This window comes from Dreissena polymorpha, chromosome 12 (genome assembly GCF_020536995.1).
Source record: "Dreissena polymorpha isolate Duluth1 chromosome 12, UMN_Dpol_1.0, whole genome shotgun sequence".
NCBI lineage: Eukaryota > Metazoa > Mollusca > Bivalvia > Myida > Dreissenidae > Dreissena > Dreissena polymorpha.
The window spans coordinates 6,939,406-6,959,700 of record NC_068366.1 but is presented as its reverse complement, the minus strand read 5'-3'; the positions used below and the strand labels follow the sequence as shown (position 1 = coordinate 6,959,700).

Here is a 20,295-nt window from a genome sequence, read left to right as displayed (position 1 = left end):
GTGGTTTTGAGCTTTTGTAGTAGAGGCGTATTTGTTAATTTTTCGTGGTTTGAATAGCCAACGTAACATAATTTAGGTTAAACGATTTGAATATGATTGGGAACAGCGGCAGGTAGAATTGACTTCATTAACAAACTCACCGGCCTTTTGCACGGGTGATAACAATTAAATAGTAAAGTGTAAAATGTGTTCGTAGTTGTAGATTAATGAAACGTTTAACTTAAGTTACACAAAAACTATAATAAACAAATTGATTTAAAAAAAGATCACTGCAACACTCAGCTACTTTATAATCGCAAAAAGCAAATATAAAACAATAAAATATCTATCGCGCATTGGTGTGCTATAATGATATTAAGGTCGACTTGATGACACCGTGTGAACTGGGTCAACACCAAAGTGCGAGTTGACAGCGCTGTCTTAATGACTTCCTAATTCGTGAGTTTAAAGTCTTGCTCGCAGATTTTTTAAAATATATTTCTTTTCATCAATTATCTTCTTTTTTCTACAAATTCCATATCGTTTTTAAAAAACATTAGTTTTGTATTTCCACGATGAAATGTTATTCTTAGTGTGAAAGGTATTCAATATTCAAACGAAATTCGTAAAATAGTTATTGTATATAGGTTTATTTTGTAATAAATGGTTGTCATAATACAAGTTTCATAATATTTTCTATGCTTTCAGAAAGCATAAAAAAGGACTTTTTTGGTGTTGTTATACTGTCAGTGCAAATGCATCTTGACATATGCGTTTAGACACACTCTCAGTTTAAAAAGCGATAACTTAATTGTGTTACCTGAGTTTAGTTTATGAAATAGCGACGAACTGCAGTGCCTTCAGCGCTTTGATTTAATCTATGGTAAGGGCTTAATCGTTGTAAGAATTGATCAAGGACAAAACAGCTATGTTTGCGGCTCAAGAACCAAAAGATCCTCGGATGTGTTGTCCTCTTATCTTTCAAAGGAGCTAGCTTACCACAACCGTGTAGTCCTTCATGTTGGTTTTCTGTGTGAAATGTACGTGCTTCACGAAACGCTTATGTAAAATGACCCAAAACGTACGCCACAATTTTAGTTTTAATCAAATCTGACGGATTTATCACAAACTTGAGCGTGATGCACCATAGTATGAATTGTTTATAAATAATCGAGATGAAATTCGCATAGGTGAGATACATCAAACGACCCGACGCACAAATAAGTTAATACCCTCATAATTTATAGGATTTACCTTACATTCTATCTAACAACAACACAAATAATGACACAAAACACAACAAACACGCTATTTTGGGGTATTGCGTTCGACTTCGGATAAAACTTATCAATTGAGATATTTGATAGCATGAAACTCCAAATACATGTTAAATAGATCTCTAGTTGGCACTTTTATGTAATTGACATTAAAACATTTAAAATAATAATGAATAATAATGAGCATTGTTTTACTCGTAAAAATCATTGTTTTACTTTTACGTCTCAGCAAATGGTTATCTTAGGCATGTCTGTGCCACCATACGCTTGATATGTATTTTGGTTCATAAATTAGTATGGCTCATTCATAACCTTTATTTTTAAAATAAATACATATGTAAAAGTATTTATTGAAATGCCTTACTAAGTATCGACTGATAAATATTATTGTGTTTTTTTAAAATAAAAATAAGCAAAGTGTAAACTGTCCAAATGCGTTTAACTATGGAGTTGCTTACGTCAGACGATATTTAATCGTCGAATCCTCCATAATGAAATGCACAGGTTCTCATATTACGTGGGCTTTGTATAGACCTGCGATTGCTAGGCACTCTATATTTGTAGACGGCCGGGTAACGATCGAGTTGTGTAATTGATTGAGGACTGGGTGTGCGCAGGTAGGTGATTTTTTACTTACTTAACGCTTCCGACTTCTACTCGTTTCTTAATATAATCCTTATAAAAATATAATTATAGTGATTGAAATTGTATTCCGCCTAAGCCATATACATTTGAACTTAATTGTATATCCATTTGTAGTGCACGACGAATTTTTGTCTTGATCTTATTGCTGAAGCATAAACATAATTTAACTCACTGCAATATTACTTCAGACGGTTAACATCTACGTTTCATGTTGACACTATTTAAGAAAAAAAAACTATTTGATTAAATTGATAAAATAAGAAAACAGGATGTCTATTAAATCATCAGATGTTTGACATATATTAACAAGTATATGACTATCTGATTCAAGTGAATAAAAAAATACACTTAAAGGAAAACAGCTACAGTTAGTAAGCAGCACCTGAACAGCACACGGTTTAATCAGGAATTAATTGTTGATATGTACAGTAAATTCAAACACGTTTTTCTCTTGCCTTAGCAATGAAGAAATTACCTGTCCATTTTTTTTTTATACAACTTATTTGAAATCACCATAAACCGAAAAAAATGGTTACTGATTGTTTGAAATCCATATTTTAAACGTTCAAAATTAAAGTCAATCAATTGAATTATTCCCTTATTTTGTGTTTCAATGACTGTTAATCTAATATTAATTAATTCTGATCATTAGATAAGTTGTTGCCTATCAGTGAGATGGTCTGATGCCATGCGGAAATGTGGATTTTAGTAAATAATGGACCACTTACATACCATTATTTCTATTGTATGGGTGCGATATTTAAATATAACTACATATGAATTTCGTCCGTTATAAGTATGGTTTTCGTTGTGTCTTATTTGTTTCGCACAAAATCATGCTCACAGAAATCCCAGCTAATCAGGTTTTATAATGTTGAACGGGTATTTTAAGGACTAGCTCTGCTTTAGATGTTAAAACACGGCCATCAAAGGAGCTAGTATCATGAAGGCATTCGAGCCGATATTCTGTGTGTAAAATACCTGCTAAACGATTGAATAAAAGTGCCCAAAACGTACGCCAAAATTAAAATTTGATTTAAATCTTACAGATTTATTACAAACGTGCGAGTGTTATAACATGTATATAACATACATTACTAATTGATATTTGAGATGAATTTCTCATAAGTGAGATACATAGAAAGACCCAACACATATATATAAGTTAACATGACACATAAATTATAATGATTTTCGTAACATGGTATCAACAAAAAACACAAAATCGCGTATTTAGGGTATAGCGCAAGACTTCAGAAAAAAAAAGTGACATAACCTCATTGTCCCAATAAAATGTACCTTATATCATGAGTTGGCACTTTTATGTAACTGACAATTTAAACAGTTATAATAACAAGAACTACTAGTAATATAGAACACTTTTTGTATTCGCAACAAGTAGTTTTTATTCTTTTCAATGATTTTTTATCTTACGGCATGTCGATGATGTTATTGAAATGCCTTATTCGCTTTCGCGTGATAGATTAAAATATGTTCTTATAATTAATAAACCATATTGTAAACAACCCAAAGGCATTTGCCAATGGTATAGCTGACGTCAGACGATATTTAAGATTTGAATGCTACATAATGATATCTCTTAGTGTTCATATTACAGGTCAAGGCGCTCAGTATTCAACATTTGTAAAATGCCGGGTTTTGATCGATTAGTGTTATTTGTTCGGGACTCGGAATGCGAAGGTAGGTTTTATGTTACTTAATACATTCGTCTGAAGTCTAGTGGTAAATATAATTCTCATTCTTTAAAGTGGCCTTTAAAGTGGCCTTTGCACAGATTTTGGCATATTATGAAGTTTGTCATTAAATGCTTTATATTGATAAATGTAAACATTGGATCTTAAAAGCTCCAGTAAAAAATTAAGAATAAAATTAAAAAAAGGGAAAAAAGTAGCCGGTACCAGGGCTCGAACCAGTGACCCCCGTAGTCCTGGAGTTAGTCTGAAGTAAAAACGCATTAGCCCTCTCGGCCATTCCGCCGGGTACACACAGTGTAAGTATTTTATACCTTATATAAGCAATCTTCGTAGTTTCGTAAATTTAAACGACAACAGAACTCATTAAATTATTCAATCGTTACGCGTTGCAACGCTTTATAATTTTTAGGTTTTCAAATCGTCAAAATATACATATAATGGCTATATTGGACTATGGTAAATGTTCAGTAATACTGTTTCCTCACAACACGGACTCTAGATCAATATACACTCCGTGCTCACAAATATCATAACTAAAACGAAAATTTGCAAATTTGAAACAACTTTTAAAAATTTTGTCAATTTACCAAACCGTGAAAAGATCCCTTTAAGGGTAATTATAGTGATTGAAATTGTATTTCGGCTCAACCATATAAATTTGTCCATCAGTTTTTAGAACACTACGAGTTTGTGTCTTTTGATGAATTGCTGACATATAAACATAATTCATCTCGCTTCACAAAATTGCTACTTGTATTTAGACACACAATGATTTGAGCGTTTTCAATAATGAATGCTGTCTGAAAACAAAACGTATTCAACAAATGAGCTACACGACTCTTTTTAACAGGGCGAATGAATTATGAACTGTCATGAACATTCCGTCGATATGATCCCTTTACGACACATGCGTTTATTTATGGTATGTGTATTGTGTACATCCTTTTTTAAATGAAAGATGACCATAATTGAAACATACTGATCACTTATGTTTTAAAGAAGTTGCACTTTATAGACAATTCTGAGTTCAGGTATATTTTCTAAAATCTATTGAACATCGAAAGACATAAAACAAACTAATAAGATTTTATTTCAAGTTTGATAGCAATAGCTTGTGTGGGATGGTTGGACGGTCCTTCAAACATAAAATAAATATTTAAAAAATTGTTTTTTTTAACAATGTTTCAAAAAAAATTCTTTTTGGGTGGAGAGGGTGGGGTGGGGTGGGTGGAAAGGGGTATAATGTGGGTGCGTGTTCATTTATTAGATGATCTTTCAAAAAATTGAAAAAAAAACGGGAAAAAAATATTAGAAAATTGTGGTGGATTCAAGGGTGGGGTGTGGAAAGATGGTTTGGGTGAAGTCCATTGTGGTGTGTCAGGTAAGTGTTGTTTTGTCAAAGTATGCATCAAATCTGATCATAAATAAAGAAGTTATGGGAATTTAAGCAAAATTTATTAATTTGACTTTGAGAGTCAAGGTCATTCAAATGTCAATGTCAAATTCAACTTGCAAGGTACAGTACCCTCATGATAGTAAGCAAGTATTTGAAGTTTGAAAGCAATAGCCTTGATACTTTAGAAGTAAAGTGGATCTAACCACACAATTTAACAAAATATTCAAAGTTACTTAAGACAAAAAAAGGCCATAATTCCATTAAAATGCCAACCAGAGTTATGCAACTTGCCCTGTTAAGTCCCCTTACAATAGCTAGCGATTTTATCAAGTCTGAAAGCAATAGCTATGATACTTTAGAAGTTAAATAGACCAACCCTTACGAAAATTTAGGCCCTGCGGCAACTATTAGAGGCTAAGTTGCCGCAATGTTGCGGCTCAGTTGTCGCTACTACTTGCCGCTTTGTAGCCGCTCAGTAGTTTTTCTAATGCAAATGAGTTTTCTGGCTACTAGTTGCGACTCGGTTGTTGCTACTAGTTCTGGCTATGTTGCTGCTGATAGTTCTGACTCTGCTCTGGCTACTAGTTGCGGCTATGTTGCTGCTACTAGTTGCGGCTCGGTTGCCGCTACTAGTTGCGGCTATATTGCCGCAACTTGTTCTGGCTGTGCTCTTACAACTTGTTCGGGCTATGTTGCCGCTACTAGTTTTGGCTATGGTCTATTGTGAAAGTGACCTTGACCTTATTTCAATAGGGGTCATCTAATGTCCAAGGCCAATGAACTTGCTTACCAACAGACATCCAGCAAAACAATATACCCCCTCTTCTTCGAAGGGGGTCATAATAATTAACAATTTGCATGATATATACACTTAAAAGCAGATGCACAATTCCTCACAATTTTCCCTTGGGGTTATTTAGGTATACCTGACCATTGTATTCTACCAAGTACTGACTGATGATTGCAATCCTTGACATCCACAAACATATATGAACCTACAATACCATATTATAATTTGCAAAGCAATGCAATCTCTGCTAAGAAAACATTTTATTATTTGCTCTAGTTAATAACAACAAATTTCATTCATTTTAATTTAACACATTTTTTTAAAGAACAACATTCTTATACAGAGATGAACATTTAAACATTTTCAAAATCTTGATTAATTTGCTCAATTAAGTGATCTATATATTGAGAGACCCCGAACAATTAGAACAATCTTAGTAGTAGACCATCTAAAGAGCAACAATCATTTCATTTCACAAAATATTTTGATTGTAATAGTTATTGAGTTCTTTCTTGGGTATGAACAATCAAATTTAATATTTCAATAGTGCAGGCTTTTATTTTCAAAACCATGCTTTTTCATTATTATACACCAATTGAAACTGTATTTATCACTACAACTTACTTACAATGACTTTAACTCTTCCCCTGTAACTTCTTTTTTTTTGTCAGATTATTCTGACATTTTGAATTTTTATCTGATGACATCGTCAGTGATATCATGACATCATACACAGTATGATGTCATTCTACAATTGTGGCTACTTTCTGGCTCACAAGTGCCATTCTATTGACAAAGAAAATGTTCTGGCTTCCTTCTGGCTACTAAGAGCCACTAGTGGCTACTATAAGCCTTTTGTGTTTTCATGATTAATATTAAAGTATTGGTAGTGGCTACCATCTGGCTCATAATTGCACTTTTTGTATACAAGAATATGTTCTGGCAATCTTCTGGCTACTATGAGCCGCTAGCTGCTACTATGAGCCGCTAGTGGCTATAAGAACCGCTAGCGGCTACCAATAGCTACATAACGGCAACCTTTTCATTTCTGTAAGGGAAAACACAAAACTTAAACAAATGTTAAATTATCTTAGTATAAAGGGGCCATTATTCTTGCAAAATGCCAGTCAGAGTTACATAACTTTGCCTGCACAGTCCCCTTATGATAGTAAGTAAGTGTTGCAAGTTTGAAAGCAATAGCTTTGATACTTTAGGAATAAAGTGAGCCTAAACACAAAACTTAACCAAATTTTCAATTTTTTAAGTATAAAAAGAGAACATAATTCTTACAAAATGCTTGATACAGTTGTCTGCTCTTGCTTATAGATTGGGGTCATGTTGGTAAAGATGTATGCAAAATATAAAAGCAATATGACAAGATACATAGAAAATATTTGAGGTGGTACGCAAACTTTAACATAGATTTATCAATAATATACATATTCTACGTGGGAAAAGGTCCATTATTCTTACAAAATGCTTGTTACAGTTGTCTGCTCCTGTTTAGAGATTGGGGTCATGTTGGTAAACAAGAATGTAAAATGGCCATGGTTTAAAACTGACGGAACATTTTTAACTATACCCAGAATTAATAAAACCTTATCAAACATTAGTAAATTGAATGACTATAGATGTATTAAACATCCCCCAAAAAAGTATAAATGTAAAATCAAACCCCGTTGTTGTTTACTTTTCAAGCTCAGTTTGTGAGAAATAAATGGGTTTCTAAAATTTATCGCATGGAAATGGTATATACAATTTAACTCGTCATAAAAATTCCAGTGCACAATTATACTTACAGAGTATTCTGTCATATCTATAACCTGTCAATAATACCCGAAAGGGGAGTAAGACAGTATAATCAGTCTTGGCCAAACATGGCCGGACCGACGGACATGTCCTGTAAAATTGTGTAAGGCCCAGCCTGTCTGTCAAATTTACAGGACCGATAGTCCGGTGAAAAAAACAAAACGAATCAATAGGTTTGTTTAGGTTTGTTTATGGCTTTGAAAGTTTTCTGAGGTGAAAAAAACAATAGGGTCTTTATACACGTGCTTTTCCGTACCGACGCTCTTTCTGATGACGGAATTTTCCGAGCGCACATGATTGGTCCATTTATGTGCATCTTACGAATGTGGGTCAGGACGGTCCAAATCCATGACAGCCTAGTTGCTTAACAAGATAATCATAAATCTGATTATTACAATTTAAATGATGCAGATATCAATTTGTGTGGTTTTAATAGCAATAGTAATGTATAATAATGATCATTGTCATTGAAACCGTTATTATCTTGGCTATAAATGTCCATGCGTGAAACAGGTCGGTTGTCATTTATCGAGGCCGTTGTCGGTTTAGGCTGTATTTACCAGACTCATACCTGACATGCGCGCTAAGCGTAGCTTAGTTTAAAAAGTATCAGCTACTTTTGTTTTGGAAATTGTTCTCAAGATATTAAAAAGAAGCGACTCCTGTTTATATTTACTGTTAACATGCGTTCAGCATTTAAAAAAAATGTTTTAACTAAACAAGACTAGTACCATGTATGGCGTGTATTATTATTAAACGTCAGATACAAATGTGTGACCTTGAAATTAATAGCTATTCAATAATTTCATCATTTTATATCATAAACACCTTGATCCCAGCAATTAAACCATTTTACTACTATATTCTGTAGCCAGTAGGTCCTATAAAAAAGAGGAGGTGCTGTATTTTTTCCCATTTTACACGACCTACTGTCCAGTAAATATTTGCCTAGTTTGGATTTGACTGTCACTGAGTATATAGATCTATAGATAGATAGAAAAACCACACGCTGCACATATTACAGGCTTTTGTATTGCTGATATTTAATTTCTTCCTTGCATATTCAATTGATAAAAAAACTCAAATGGATGTCTATTCTTAGTTTACTGTCTTTTTTACCCTCAAATTATACATGTTTCTTCCATAATTGAATTTTCAGAAACCTCATTCTTTAAAAGAAATTTTCAAAGTTATTTGGTTAAAGCCACACATTTTGAAACGAAATACATGTTAATCAATACATAAAGATGCAATTCGAAAGTGTGCAAAATTGTCATTAAATCTATAGCCTAGTGAGAAAGTAATTTATTATTTTTTTTTATTTAAAAACCGAAAGTAGGATTTTTATATACATATACTCAAATTTCGACCAACGCGATTATTTTTTAGTTTTAAAGCGCAAAATAGACAGATTTCTACCTTGTAACCACCAGATATATTCTAATTGGCATAGATAAAATTAAATCTATAGCCTAGTAATATATTATTGTTCAAACGGTACCGCTTTTAAACCGAAAGTAGGATTTGTAGACGTATACGTCTATTTCGACAAACGTGATTATTTTTAAGTTTTAAAGCGCAAAAAAGACGGATTTCTAACTTGTAATCACCAGATATATTTTAAATGGCAAAGATAAAATATGTTTCTCATTTATACTTAAATTTACTATGCCATGCAGTTAATTTTAAGGTGTGTGGCTTTAAGTCATTTACAAAATTGAGCAAATATAATCATTTTTCTAAAAATAAATCATCCTCTGAAGCCCCCACTGAGATTCAAACTCAGACCTCTTTCCTCTGTGAAGGAAAGTATTCTATCTTGAAATACAAGGGCATGTAAGAGGAAAGTTAGCTATTTTAAATCTATCAACAAATAGATTTGAACAATATTTATATGGTATTAAAATATGCAAACATCCCGTAAGTTAATTTTTCACATGACCTTCGAAAGAACAGACATCTCTGATTCTGCAATACATTACATTCTTACATGTAAGTGTTAACAAGGTAAATGTTGACGATGAACAACAGACGACAGACAAAAGGCGATCACAAAATCCAGAGTTCAAAAGAATTTACGACACACGAGATACGTATTTTATACTTTGTATAAAATGCTAACTATTCTGACCTAAAACACAATAAAGGAAACCGTACATCCAACTTGTTGTCATTAAAGTCCAGAGTTTACATGAAATTATGTTGCACGAGATATGTATTTCATACTATACAGAAGCGAAGGAGTCATAAAAAACTAAATTTAGTATTAACTACACGCTTACATGTACATCAATTTTAACTTTAATCCTTTGCTTAAAACAATAAAGTTACAAAGATATGAACCTCCAATTCTGGTCATCCTTCTCTTTCTCAAAATTTATTAAAAACCACACTATTTTTTTAAAAACTTGTGTATCAAATGCTAATCATTCTTACCTAAAACATGATTAAGGAAACCGAAATCTCGACGCAGCAAGTTATTTTATTCTTATGGAAGATTAAATTATGCATGACAAAAATACAATCGGAAATATTTTTTACAATCTTTTGATGTTTAAAAAAACATTTTACTGTTAAATAAAATAACATGTCTGACTTGTCGTCATTTATATCCAGAGTTGGAATGAAATTACATTACACTAGATACGCATTTCATACCATATAAGAGCAAAGGAGACATAAAAAACTTAATTAAGTATAAGCGACACGCTTACCTACATTTAAACTTTAATCCAATTCTTTAAACAATTAAGTTGCAAGATACAGTAACATACACGCACTTCCATTTTCTGTTGTTTTTTTTGCGTTTCATTTCTCAAAATTTATTTAAAACCACACTAATTCATAATAACATTTGTATCAAATGCTTACCATAACAAAGCCGTAATCCTGTCGCTGTGAGTTATTGTATTCCTATGAAAATTTTAATTATGCATGACAAACACAAAATCCAAAATTTTTTTGGATTCTTTCGATGCTTTAAAACATATTTAACTGCACGACCGACTAGTAGTCATTAAAATCCAGAGTTTAAATGAAAATACGCCACAAGAGATATAGATGTATTCCATATCATGTGTGCTGAACAAAGGGGCAATTATACACAAGGCTTACAATGCTCAAATCAAAAGGTCCCAAATTGTTGCAAACAAATAAATTAAACATTCACATTAATCAATTATACTTACAAGCTATTTGTTTTTGTACTGATATATATTCCACTGTGGTGTGGTCAACCGGGATCACCTATGAGAGAATCAGGTGAACCAACCACTGCCCTTATCAGACATCAGTCTGAAATTAATGTTACTCAGCTTTACATATTTTGCTAATTAAATCTTAACAGAACCTTGTCAAGTTGACGATGCTTAGGTTTGAGAAGTTTATGATTTATAATCATCGAGGGGGGTATTCCAAACGTAAAACATTGCATCATTATATGGAAAACAGCTGCACAACTGTATGCGAAAAGGAAAAACAGTATTAACTATCGAGAACTAACTTGCATAGCAACGTCCGAAATGTGCAACATCCGACTTCTATTTCGATACTCATGAATTCAAGATTATAATGTCTACTGAACTGTTGTACTTTAAGAAATCAACTATAAAACTTGTGTTTTGATAAAAAAAAAGCAAAACAAACCAAAAACTTATCCTTTTAACGGCAAAACAATTAATTTATCCAATATTCAACACATTTCCATTAAAATTATGCCCTTGAACTTTAACGGTTGATGGTCGTTTCGTGCCACTACCCGTGCCACTACCATTTCGTGCCACTGATATTTGTGTTGTTTATTTTTCAAGGTAAGTTTCGTAAGAAATAAATGGGTGTGCAAACTTTCTCGCATGGTAATGGTATATAAAATTCAACTCATCGGACAAATTCAAGAACACAATGACGCTTACCAAGTTTTCTGAACAACCGTACACAGCGCAAAATGCGGGCCAGTGGGCCAGATGAGTCGCCGCGTGATGTCTGCAATTTCGTACGCTGAAGATTTCCATATCCACGGGTGTTTTTATGTCAAATGTTATTGTTTTTTCAATAGATCGTATACTTATCTACATAACAGCGAAGTAGCGTTCACTTTAATCATTTTTGATGATGTTATTTTGTAAATACTTTCTCGCGTTCTTTTCGAACGTTCGTTGGCAGCCATTTTGATTGTTGGTTGCATACTTCCGAAAGTATGTGTTTTAATGACTCTCATAAATGTTTTTAGTGCAGAAATTTTAATTTTAAGTATCGATTTCTCCATTTATTTTTTTTATTTTGTTAAGTTATTTGCGTTTAAATTTGATTGTTTGTTGCTTACACACGAACTATTTTTTTATGTGTACGCTAGTGGATATGTAATCAGGTTACCGTATCTACATCAATGAAATTTAACTGTTGTTTGTTTTTGTTTGTTTTGTTATTATTTTCTAGACGGGTTCAGCTTCGTATGTTAAACGCAATATGAACTTATTCTTAATTTGGGAATAAAATCGCAAAATGAATTATTTAAAATCAAATTTGAAGTGTCTAGCGCGTGAAGTGTCTCCTGGGGATGAATTGTCTTTGGGTTGCTATTAACGCTTCCGGCGAGAACTCATTTTATAGCGATTGCGCAATAAAAAAAACCACTTTTTAATCAAAAACTAGGTTTTTCCCAGATATGACGAATACGCCATCGTGTAGATCTGGTCCATATGCATGTCAAATTTCAGCACAAGTGTTGGGCTTGTTTCCAAGCGCCTCAAATCGCGGCTATACCCTGGAGCTTAATGAATTTTAGTCGCCATTATCATTCGTTCAATTGAACGTCATCAAATGATGACGTCAATATAGCACTCATTCCATACTAGAGTTGCGAAACCTTAAGGGTTTCGCGGGATGGAATGAGTGGAGAGATGAAATCAAATTGAAAATCGATTATTTCTAAAAAAAAAAATTGGTTCGAAAAAATATGTGGGTACGAAAAAAAAATAATTTGGGTACAAAAAACAAATTTGAGTACGAAAAAAAGGGTACGAACAAAATAAGGGTACGAAAAACTATGTGGGTACACAAAAAATAGCTACAAATAAAAATTAAGGTATGAAAAAATGTGGGTACGATAAAAATGTGAGTACGAACAAATGGGTACAAAGAAATTTGGGTACGAACAAATTTGTGTACGAAAAAAAATGGGTACGAAAAAAATGTGGCTAGGAACAAAAATTTGGTTACGATAAAATATAGGGAACGTAAAAAATTAGGGTACGAAAAACTAATAGGGTACGAAAAAAAAAAGTTACAAATACAAATTTGGATACGAAAAAATTTGGGTACGAAAAAATTGGGTAAAAAAATGGGTACGAAAATAAAATTTGGGTAGAAAAAAAATTGTAACGAAAAAAAATTATGTACGAAAAAAATGAGTACGAAAACAAATTGGGTACGAAAAAAAATTGGGTACGAAAAAATTTGGGTACGAAAAACATTTTAGTACGAAAAAAATGGGTACGAACAAAAAATTAGGGTACGAACACATTTGGGTACGAAAAACATTTGGGTACAAATAAATGGTAACAAAAAAAATTTGGGGTACGAAAAAATGTGGGTACGAACAAAATTTGGGTACCAAAAAATATGGGTAAGAAATATTTTGGGTACGAAAAAAAAATAAAATAAAATTTGAATTATCTAGCGCGTGAGTTGTCTCCTGGGGGTGAATTGTCTTGGGGTTGCTATTAACACTGCATGTACTTTCGGCCAAGCCACGTGTTTATAGCGATTGCGCAATAAAAAACACCACTTTTTCGTCATTTTATCAAAAACTACATTTTCCCCAGAAATGACGAATATGCCATCGTGTAGATCGCGTTCTGGTCCGTATACATGTCAATTTTCAGCAAAAGTTATTGGCCAGTTTCCAATATAGTCAAATCATGTGTTTTATGTATAGTCGATTAGAGAATAAGATTGGAAGGTTGTGTTTTATCTGTGTTTTTACCAATTTCATATTTTACTGGAATATCCCAGTACCACAAATATCATATTGTGTGATTTTTTTGATTTTTCTTTCCATTTACCGTGCACTCCCTCTGGTCCAGGGGACAAAACCATCATAAAAGTTCTCCTATACACCCTAATTATCTCCCTTAGACCAACCCAGATGTATTTCCCCTGCTGGATACCCCAACCCACACCAGCCTACACTTCCAAAACTCCCCCTTTTAGCCCACGGGGTTGCAGTTTATATTGTATCTAAAAATAAATGCATATCGATACTGTCGTTATAAAATTCCGGAGCTGAAAAAAGCAACTTTTCAGGAGAATGAAAAAACCGTTTCATACAAAATACAGACATGCTTTTAAAAACTTTTTTACACGAAAATACATTAAAACATAACACCTTTTTTTCTGAGTTACGTAGTATTATAATGGCATACAGTTTATTAATAAATAATGCAGGTTCGGCACTTTATGAATATTGGGCCGATAATTTCGGCATTTCTAATGCAGGTACGGTTTTTTATGAACAGTGGTTCTGTAGGTACAGCATTTTTTAAAGACATCTTGAGTATTGTTACGATAAAAAAACTACTTGCATGAATTTTGCATAGTTGTTACCGTAATATTATTTCTATATTAAGAAAGAACAAGCAAATATAAGGCGTGACGAGCAGACAGACAAACAGATATATGTGCAGGCGCTAGGAGAAGTGATCACTTAATTAGTGTCACCTTTGCTTATAGCAGGTGACATTGAAAAATGAATTCTTGCAAGAACAGTTTTACTACAATCAATTTTTTCAGAGGCGATAATTCAAAACAGGAAATAAATTGGCGTATATTTCATTTGAAAACGTTTACTGAAAACTTTTTAAGAGATGTTAGCCACAACTTCCTCCTGTATAATAATAAGGCCGATATACCGGTAACCATGTTATTCCTGATCTTTAAACTGTGTCTTTAGAAACTTAGGGGTGACTGGACGCCAATTCATGTCACCATGGAGTGACTTAAAGCCGACGCTAGTCAACCCCCTGGTGACTAGAATCGGCTTTATGTCATCCCAGGCCAGGCTGACATTATTCGGCTTTGGGTCACCTATGTATTTTTTTATCAAACGGCACCGCATCCAGGTATCTAATATAGGCTATTTTGACTAAGTTGTTTTAGACATTTAGCTCTACTTTCGTTTTTGTAGTATTATTACACAAAGTCCCTAGTATATGAACGACCAAATCATGTATTTTTTTGTTGAAAAAGTACAATTGTTGCCGATGATGACTTTCTGCCGATTTCGAGGGTGACTAGAATCGGCTTGAAGTCAAACCTGGGTGACAAGAATTGGCTTCATGTCACCCCCGGGTGACTACAATCAGCTTAATGTCACCCGTGGGTGACTAGCGTCGGCTTGAAGTCACCCTAGGGTGACAAGAATCGGCTTTCAGTCACCCCCTGGCGACTTGTGGGCCATTTCAGGTGGGCAATGGCCCATTGAGCCTCACTAACCCTAGTCCTGCAGGTTAAAACTTATTTACACAAACAGCGTTTATCCGGAGTACAATGGACCTTTATTTTATTTTGCTTTATTTAAAGCAGACAAGATATTGTGTGTTCGTAAAATAACCAGTGCAGGAGGATTCATATCGTATGATTATAGCAGGTACTTTTATAAAAAAGAGCTTATGCGAACATATTTATTGTTAAAAGAAATACAGAAAAACATGGTAATTATTATTAAACGGGCAAAACAGTCAAATACATGTAGATTTACCAACATGATGAAACACAGTAAACTATTAACATTGAAACACAATAAATAATTAACTATGTAACTAACATTTATATATCTTGTCTTGTGAAAACTGTTCCAAAGGTATTCGTTCTCTTTTATACACAAATATTTTTTTAGGATTGTGTATTAAAGAAAAGAAATAACAATTCGTAAAGAAAAATTTTCACAATGGATTATTTAAATCGATATTTGAATAACTTTTTCATAATACTCTTGTCTGATAAATGTTTACAATGTATTTAAAAATGTATCTTGTGAATAGTGTTCTTAAGGTATTCCTTTTCTTTAATACACAACACTTACGTTTTTAATTCAATAATTTGCATTAAAGAAAAGGAATTCCTTAAGAAATAATTCACAAATTAAATACATTTACCAACAAGATAAAACACAATTAACTATTTAAAATGCAACCAACATTTATATTATTTAAAAAACAATGTATTGGTGGCAAACAGCTTGAGTTTTATCTATAACTTTTATTCGTTCTTGGCTTTTTCAAAACTGTTTGTTTGTGTATAGTTATAATGTTATACTGTTACGTGTATTTATACCGGTATAAAAAATGTGATTTGTTTTAAATAAAAGAAGTTTCATCACCTTAGTACTCAACCATGGTAACGTTACTCGCAGCTGCCAGCAATGCATTTAAGTTTGGTTTAGAATTGAAATAACTTAAAAAAAAAATATGTAACATTGATGGCAAACCATCATAAACTTTTACAAAGTGTTTGAATTCAGAGCAGTCATTCCCAGTCGGCAGTGCCTATATGATGCAGTTTAAAAGTTAACGCAACCGTACAGCACGTGTCTTCGTCACTCAGCATGCGGCAACTCATCATAATATGCATGGTAATCTTTCGGGAGTACTTCTTTGATTTGCTGCAGATGTCGATACTTTGCCTGTTTAAGTGACAATGGCCTAACGCGCAGCGGTGGAGCGCGTTCGTCAAATGATGGTGAGGCATTTCTTGACTTACGTATTCACCGAAATCACCATCACTTTAGTTAAGCTTATACATTATGTCGCCCTTGACAGAATATTTCAGCACACGAATATCTGTGACGACTGGAGTCCCCACACCATGACCTGGTCTTATGCTGTTGTAGTAGGTTAGGTTTGAATAGTCCTTGAAGAACTGGTGATCAACGTACTTAACGATGTGTGGATTATTACTATCTGCTTTTGAATCTCTGATAAGCTCAACATACGTCTGGGGTATATACACATCTTTTTTCTTGATCTTTCTTCCTATTGTGGCATGTATGCTTTCACACTCGAGGTACGTGTGTCCTTTCTCTAGAAATTTTTGTTCAATTTCTATCTGATGTTTAACTGCAAACTGCAGTAAGGCACAAGCCAGAGTGACGTTGCGATTTTGATAAGTGCAGCCATCGCTGAACAGTATCACGTTATCTATCCCCGTTACATCTAAGTTTTCCAGGTAGTCAATGATACATGATGCAAATTAACATGCGCAAAGTTCTGCAGCTGTTTCATTCCAGAAGTAGCACACTACTTTTTTGTTGTCAGATCAAAGAATGTAAAGTTGTGACAACACAGTTTTGTTCTATAAAACAAACAACTTGCCTCTAAGTTTGGGCAGAGAAGAATACTTTGCAAATCCATCGTTACTACTTTAACTTTGCCCTCAGTGGAAGCTTTTTCTTTGTCATTTTGCTTTTCTTGTGCGGATTCAGTTTTACGCCTTATTTGCTGACTGTATGTTTCACGGTCTACAGTTTTATTTTTGAAACCTGTACAGAAAGCTAACTTCATTTCATAGAATAGCTTATTAAATTGGGTCCTGCAATAGACTGGCTCAGATCTTTCAAGTGTACTATGTTTGTCATGCTGATACAACTCAGACAAACTTGAGAACTCAGTTTCTAAATAAAGTTTTGAGGTTCGGGCTCTACAATAATGAGACGGCATTCTGGGCACCTCGTTGAGATACTTCACAGCTGATTCTCTTGCCTGTGTGTTTTCATTATTAGCACGAGGTTAACTTGGTGTTGGTGTCGGAATATCATGTTCAGAATCTTCTTTAGCAAGCCAGTTGTCCAAGGTATCCTCCTTTAGGGACAGTGTAGCTAAGAGCAAGGACTTACAAACAACACAAAATGGCTCACACTTTGGGCAATGTATCCCGTTTTCACGCTGATCGTCTAGATGATCGTAATTGAGCGACTCGTCCGGAAATGACGGATGAATGCATGTCAAATGATAGTAACGTTCGCAGTCATCAAACTGACACCGGACATACAATTGACCATTTGCAAATTGATTAGGTATGGTCCTATCTCCACAATCTGTTCTAATATATAAATCAGGTTCCCAAAGTTTGGTTTATAATTGCAAATGTGACATGTCTATGTCTGCAAATTTGTCTCAAAGTCACTTTCTGTGTCGCTTTCTCCACTCATGGGTTACCTGCAGCAAAAATAAAAAGATGCAAGTAATGTGATATAAATCCGCTCACTGCTACAGTGCTGCGCATTATTAAATTGACATGATTACTGGTTCCGGACCGGTTCCACTCAAGTTCCGGTAAATTGAAATTGTGTCGTTATTTTCACCATATTATGCAAGAGATGTGCATAGCTTGGAGCCTAGTGAGACGCCGACTTAGGTGAGACATTGAATTTCAAGGCGTCTTAACGGGATCCAATTTATATACAACTCTGATAATATTGAACAATAAAGTATTATGTTTAAACGATTTGGTACGGTTCCGGTTATCATTTTAATTTATTTAAGTTCAGTACTCTATCCCTAGCATAGGCAAATATCTTGGATATGATATCGATGCTAGATTACTAGGAATCACATTCAGACCCGACCTGTTTGCCACTCGTACAATAGTTTACTAAAACCTAGGATGCTTTATTCTTAAAGCATTCTATCGCACCGAGTGAAACCTTTTACGCAAAACATGATATTTTTTTCTATGTGGTTTACGGATTATTGGAATATGAGATTCATCTTTTGGATACACCCGATCGTATTACTGTAGACAATTTGCCTTTTTGCGTAGTATCGGCATGTAGAAAAAAATAGAGCTATCAAAGGTCAAGCAGTTTGGATCTTAACAATATGCCTAAATTTCTAACATCACAAACAGACCCATAGTGTTTATAATATAATCACATTAAAATAGATGCAGTGCTATGTACTTGTACATGTATATTGAAAGACAATAATTATTCCACAGTCCTTTATTGAATCCAAACGAACTACAGAGTAACAACCAAAACGTGTGTAGATTTATTGTTTACTTTTATAGTTATCCTTCTTTATTCCACATAAAGAAAGTGTGCACTCATTTTTCCATATTGCAAAATCACATATTGCATACTTGCGAACCTTTAACGTGCCAATAATGAAGGAAAATTAATAGATCAACTAGGGTAAGAGTGCACTCTACTTGGGTACGATCTTGTTGGGGGCAAATTATTGGACTTGTTATTCGGAATATATATAAACTTTCCGTACATTTTACGAGCTTAGTTTCAACAATAAATCAAACAAGAAAGGATTACATGATAATTAACAGTTGATCAGAGCAGCTCGACAGTTCGTCTTACACAATATTTTCCCAAACAGATGCAATAACCTATATTATATGAAATGCCGAAGCTACATATGAAAATGCAGTATGACGTTTTCAAGCAAAAATTTAAAATGCCGGAGCTACACATTTGAATTAAAAACACAGATTAATTAATTAGTTTTTGCCATGTTTCATGCAGAATTATTTCACAATTATAACACTACAATTTACATCTAAAAACAATCGCATATTCATTGTTTATGTCTATTTCTTGGCGCATGGATTTGACTTCTTCAGACTGACATTTTAAATGACATTTATTCGCCTGAATATGATTTACAACATGGTTTCTAGAACATATACTGCATCAAGGATACATACATTAATGAAAAAGTATAAAAGCAAATTATTTAATCAACTTACCTTTGTGTTTGAGTCGATTTACCAGCACACTTTTCCGTCCGGCATTTTTTTGTTGACTTTTCTTCGCATGGAAATGCCGGAGCTGCATTCAGTGCAGCTTCGGTATTTTATATATGATAGAAAAAATAGCCAATGGAGTTCCAGCATTTTATCACATGTTCAGTTTTACAAGTTTTGATTGGTTTATTTGAATGGCTACCGGGCAGAAAGAAGCGGGAATATGCGTAGCTTCGGAAAATAGGAAAACCCCAAAATGTGAAAATGTGCAGCTCCGGCATTTTATAACGACGGTATCGATATAGTACTGTACATGATGTAATTAATCTACTGTTATGTATAAACATAGTTGTTTTGTCTAATTTTAACTGTAAAGTACATTGTTTTACTTTCTAATTTTTATGTCGCCCTATAAAGGTGACTGTTTGAAGACAGAATGGTCATAACCTTTATTATATAAATATTATTTTTGACTTTTGTTTTAAATATTGTTATACCGCCACTCTGGGGTGATGTCTCTTTTTCATAGCCTGATTCTCTTGAAGTTTCATACAGAGATGGAACATTATGGCTATACTCCCTGTCTGCAAGTGTACCACATTAAACCACTCTTATAAGTATATACTAAAGTACAATACAATTACATTATTAACCATATTTTCCAAAAAAAATAATGCCCATATGCAATAGAGATACTATAGAGGGGAGCTATTTAACCATGCTCTACCAGCACAAATAATGTAAGTTCAATAATTTCCCACATTTGTCTGTATCTTCATATACATCAATACAACAGGTGTACATGTATATCTATGAATTAATATACAACAATACAACCCTAACATCAGATTTACACTTATCATAACTCATATAATGTTTGTTAAAATATAGTGGCAACGTTGAACCACTTTGTGATGCGGAAAATTCAAAAAC

The 20,295-nt window shown here is 33.7% G+C and overlaps 1 protein-coding gene across 2 annotated transcripts in view; it reads left to right on the top strand.

The window, feature by feature from the left end:
- The first annotated feature begins 1,763 nt into the window (after positions 1-1,763).
- LOC127854242 (uncharacterized) overlaps positions 1,764-20,295 on the top strand; it is a 40,136-nt gene continuing 21,604 nt past the window's right edge. For both annotated transcript variants that reach the window (XM_052389261.1, XM_052389260.1), the window contains exons 1-2: positions 1,764-1,873; positions 3,520-3,602. In XM_052389261.1, the coding sequence (XP_052245221.1) occupies positions 3,595-3,602 (8 nt within the window). In that variant the 5' untranslated portion in view covers positions 1,764-1,873; positions 3,520-3,594. The remainder of the gene's footprint in view (positions 1,874-3,519; positions 3,603-20,295) is intronic.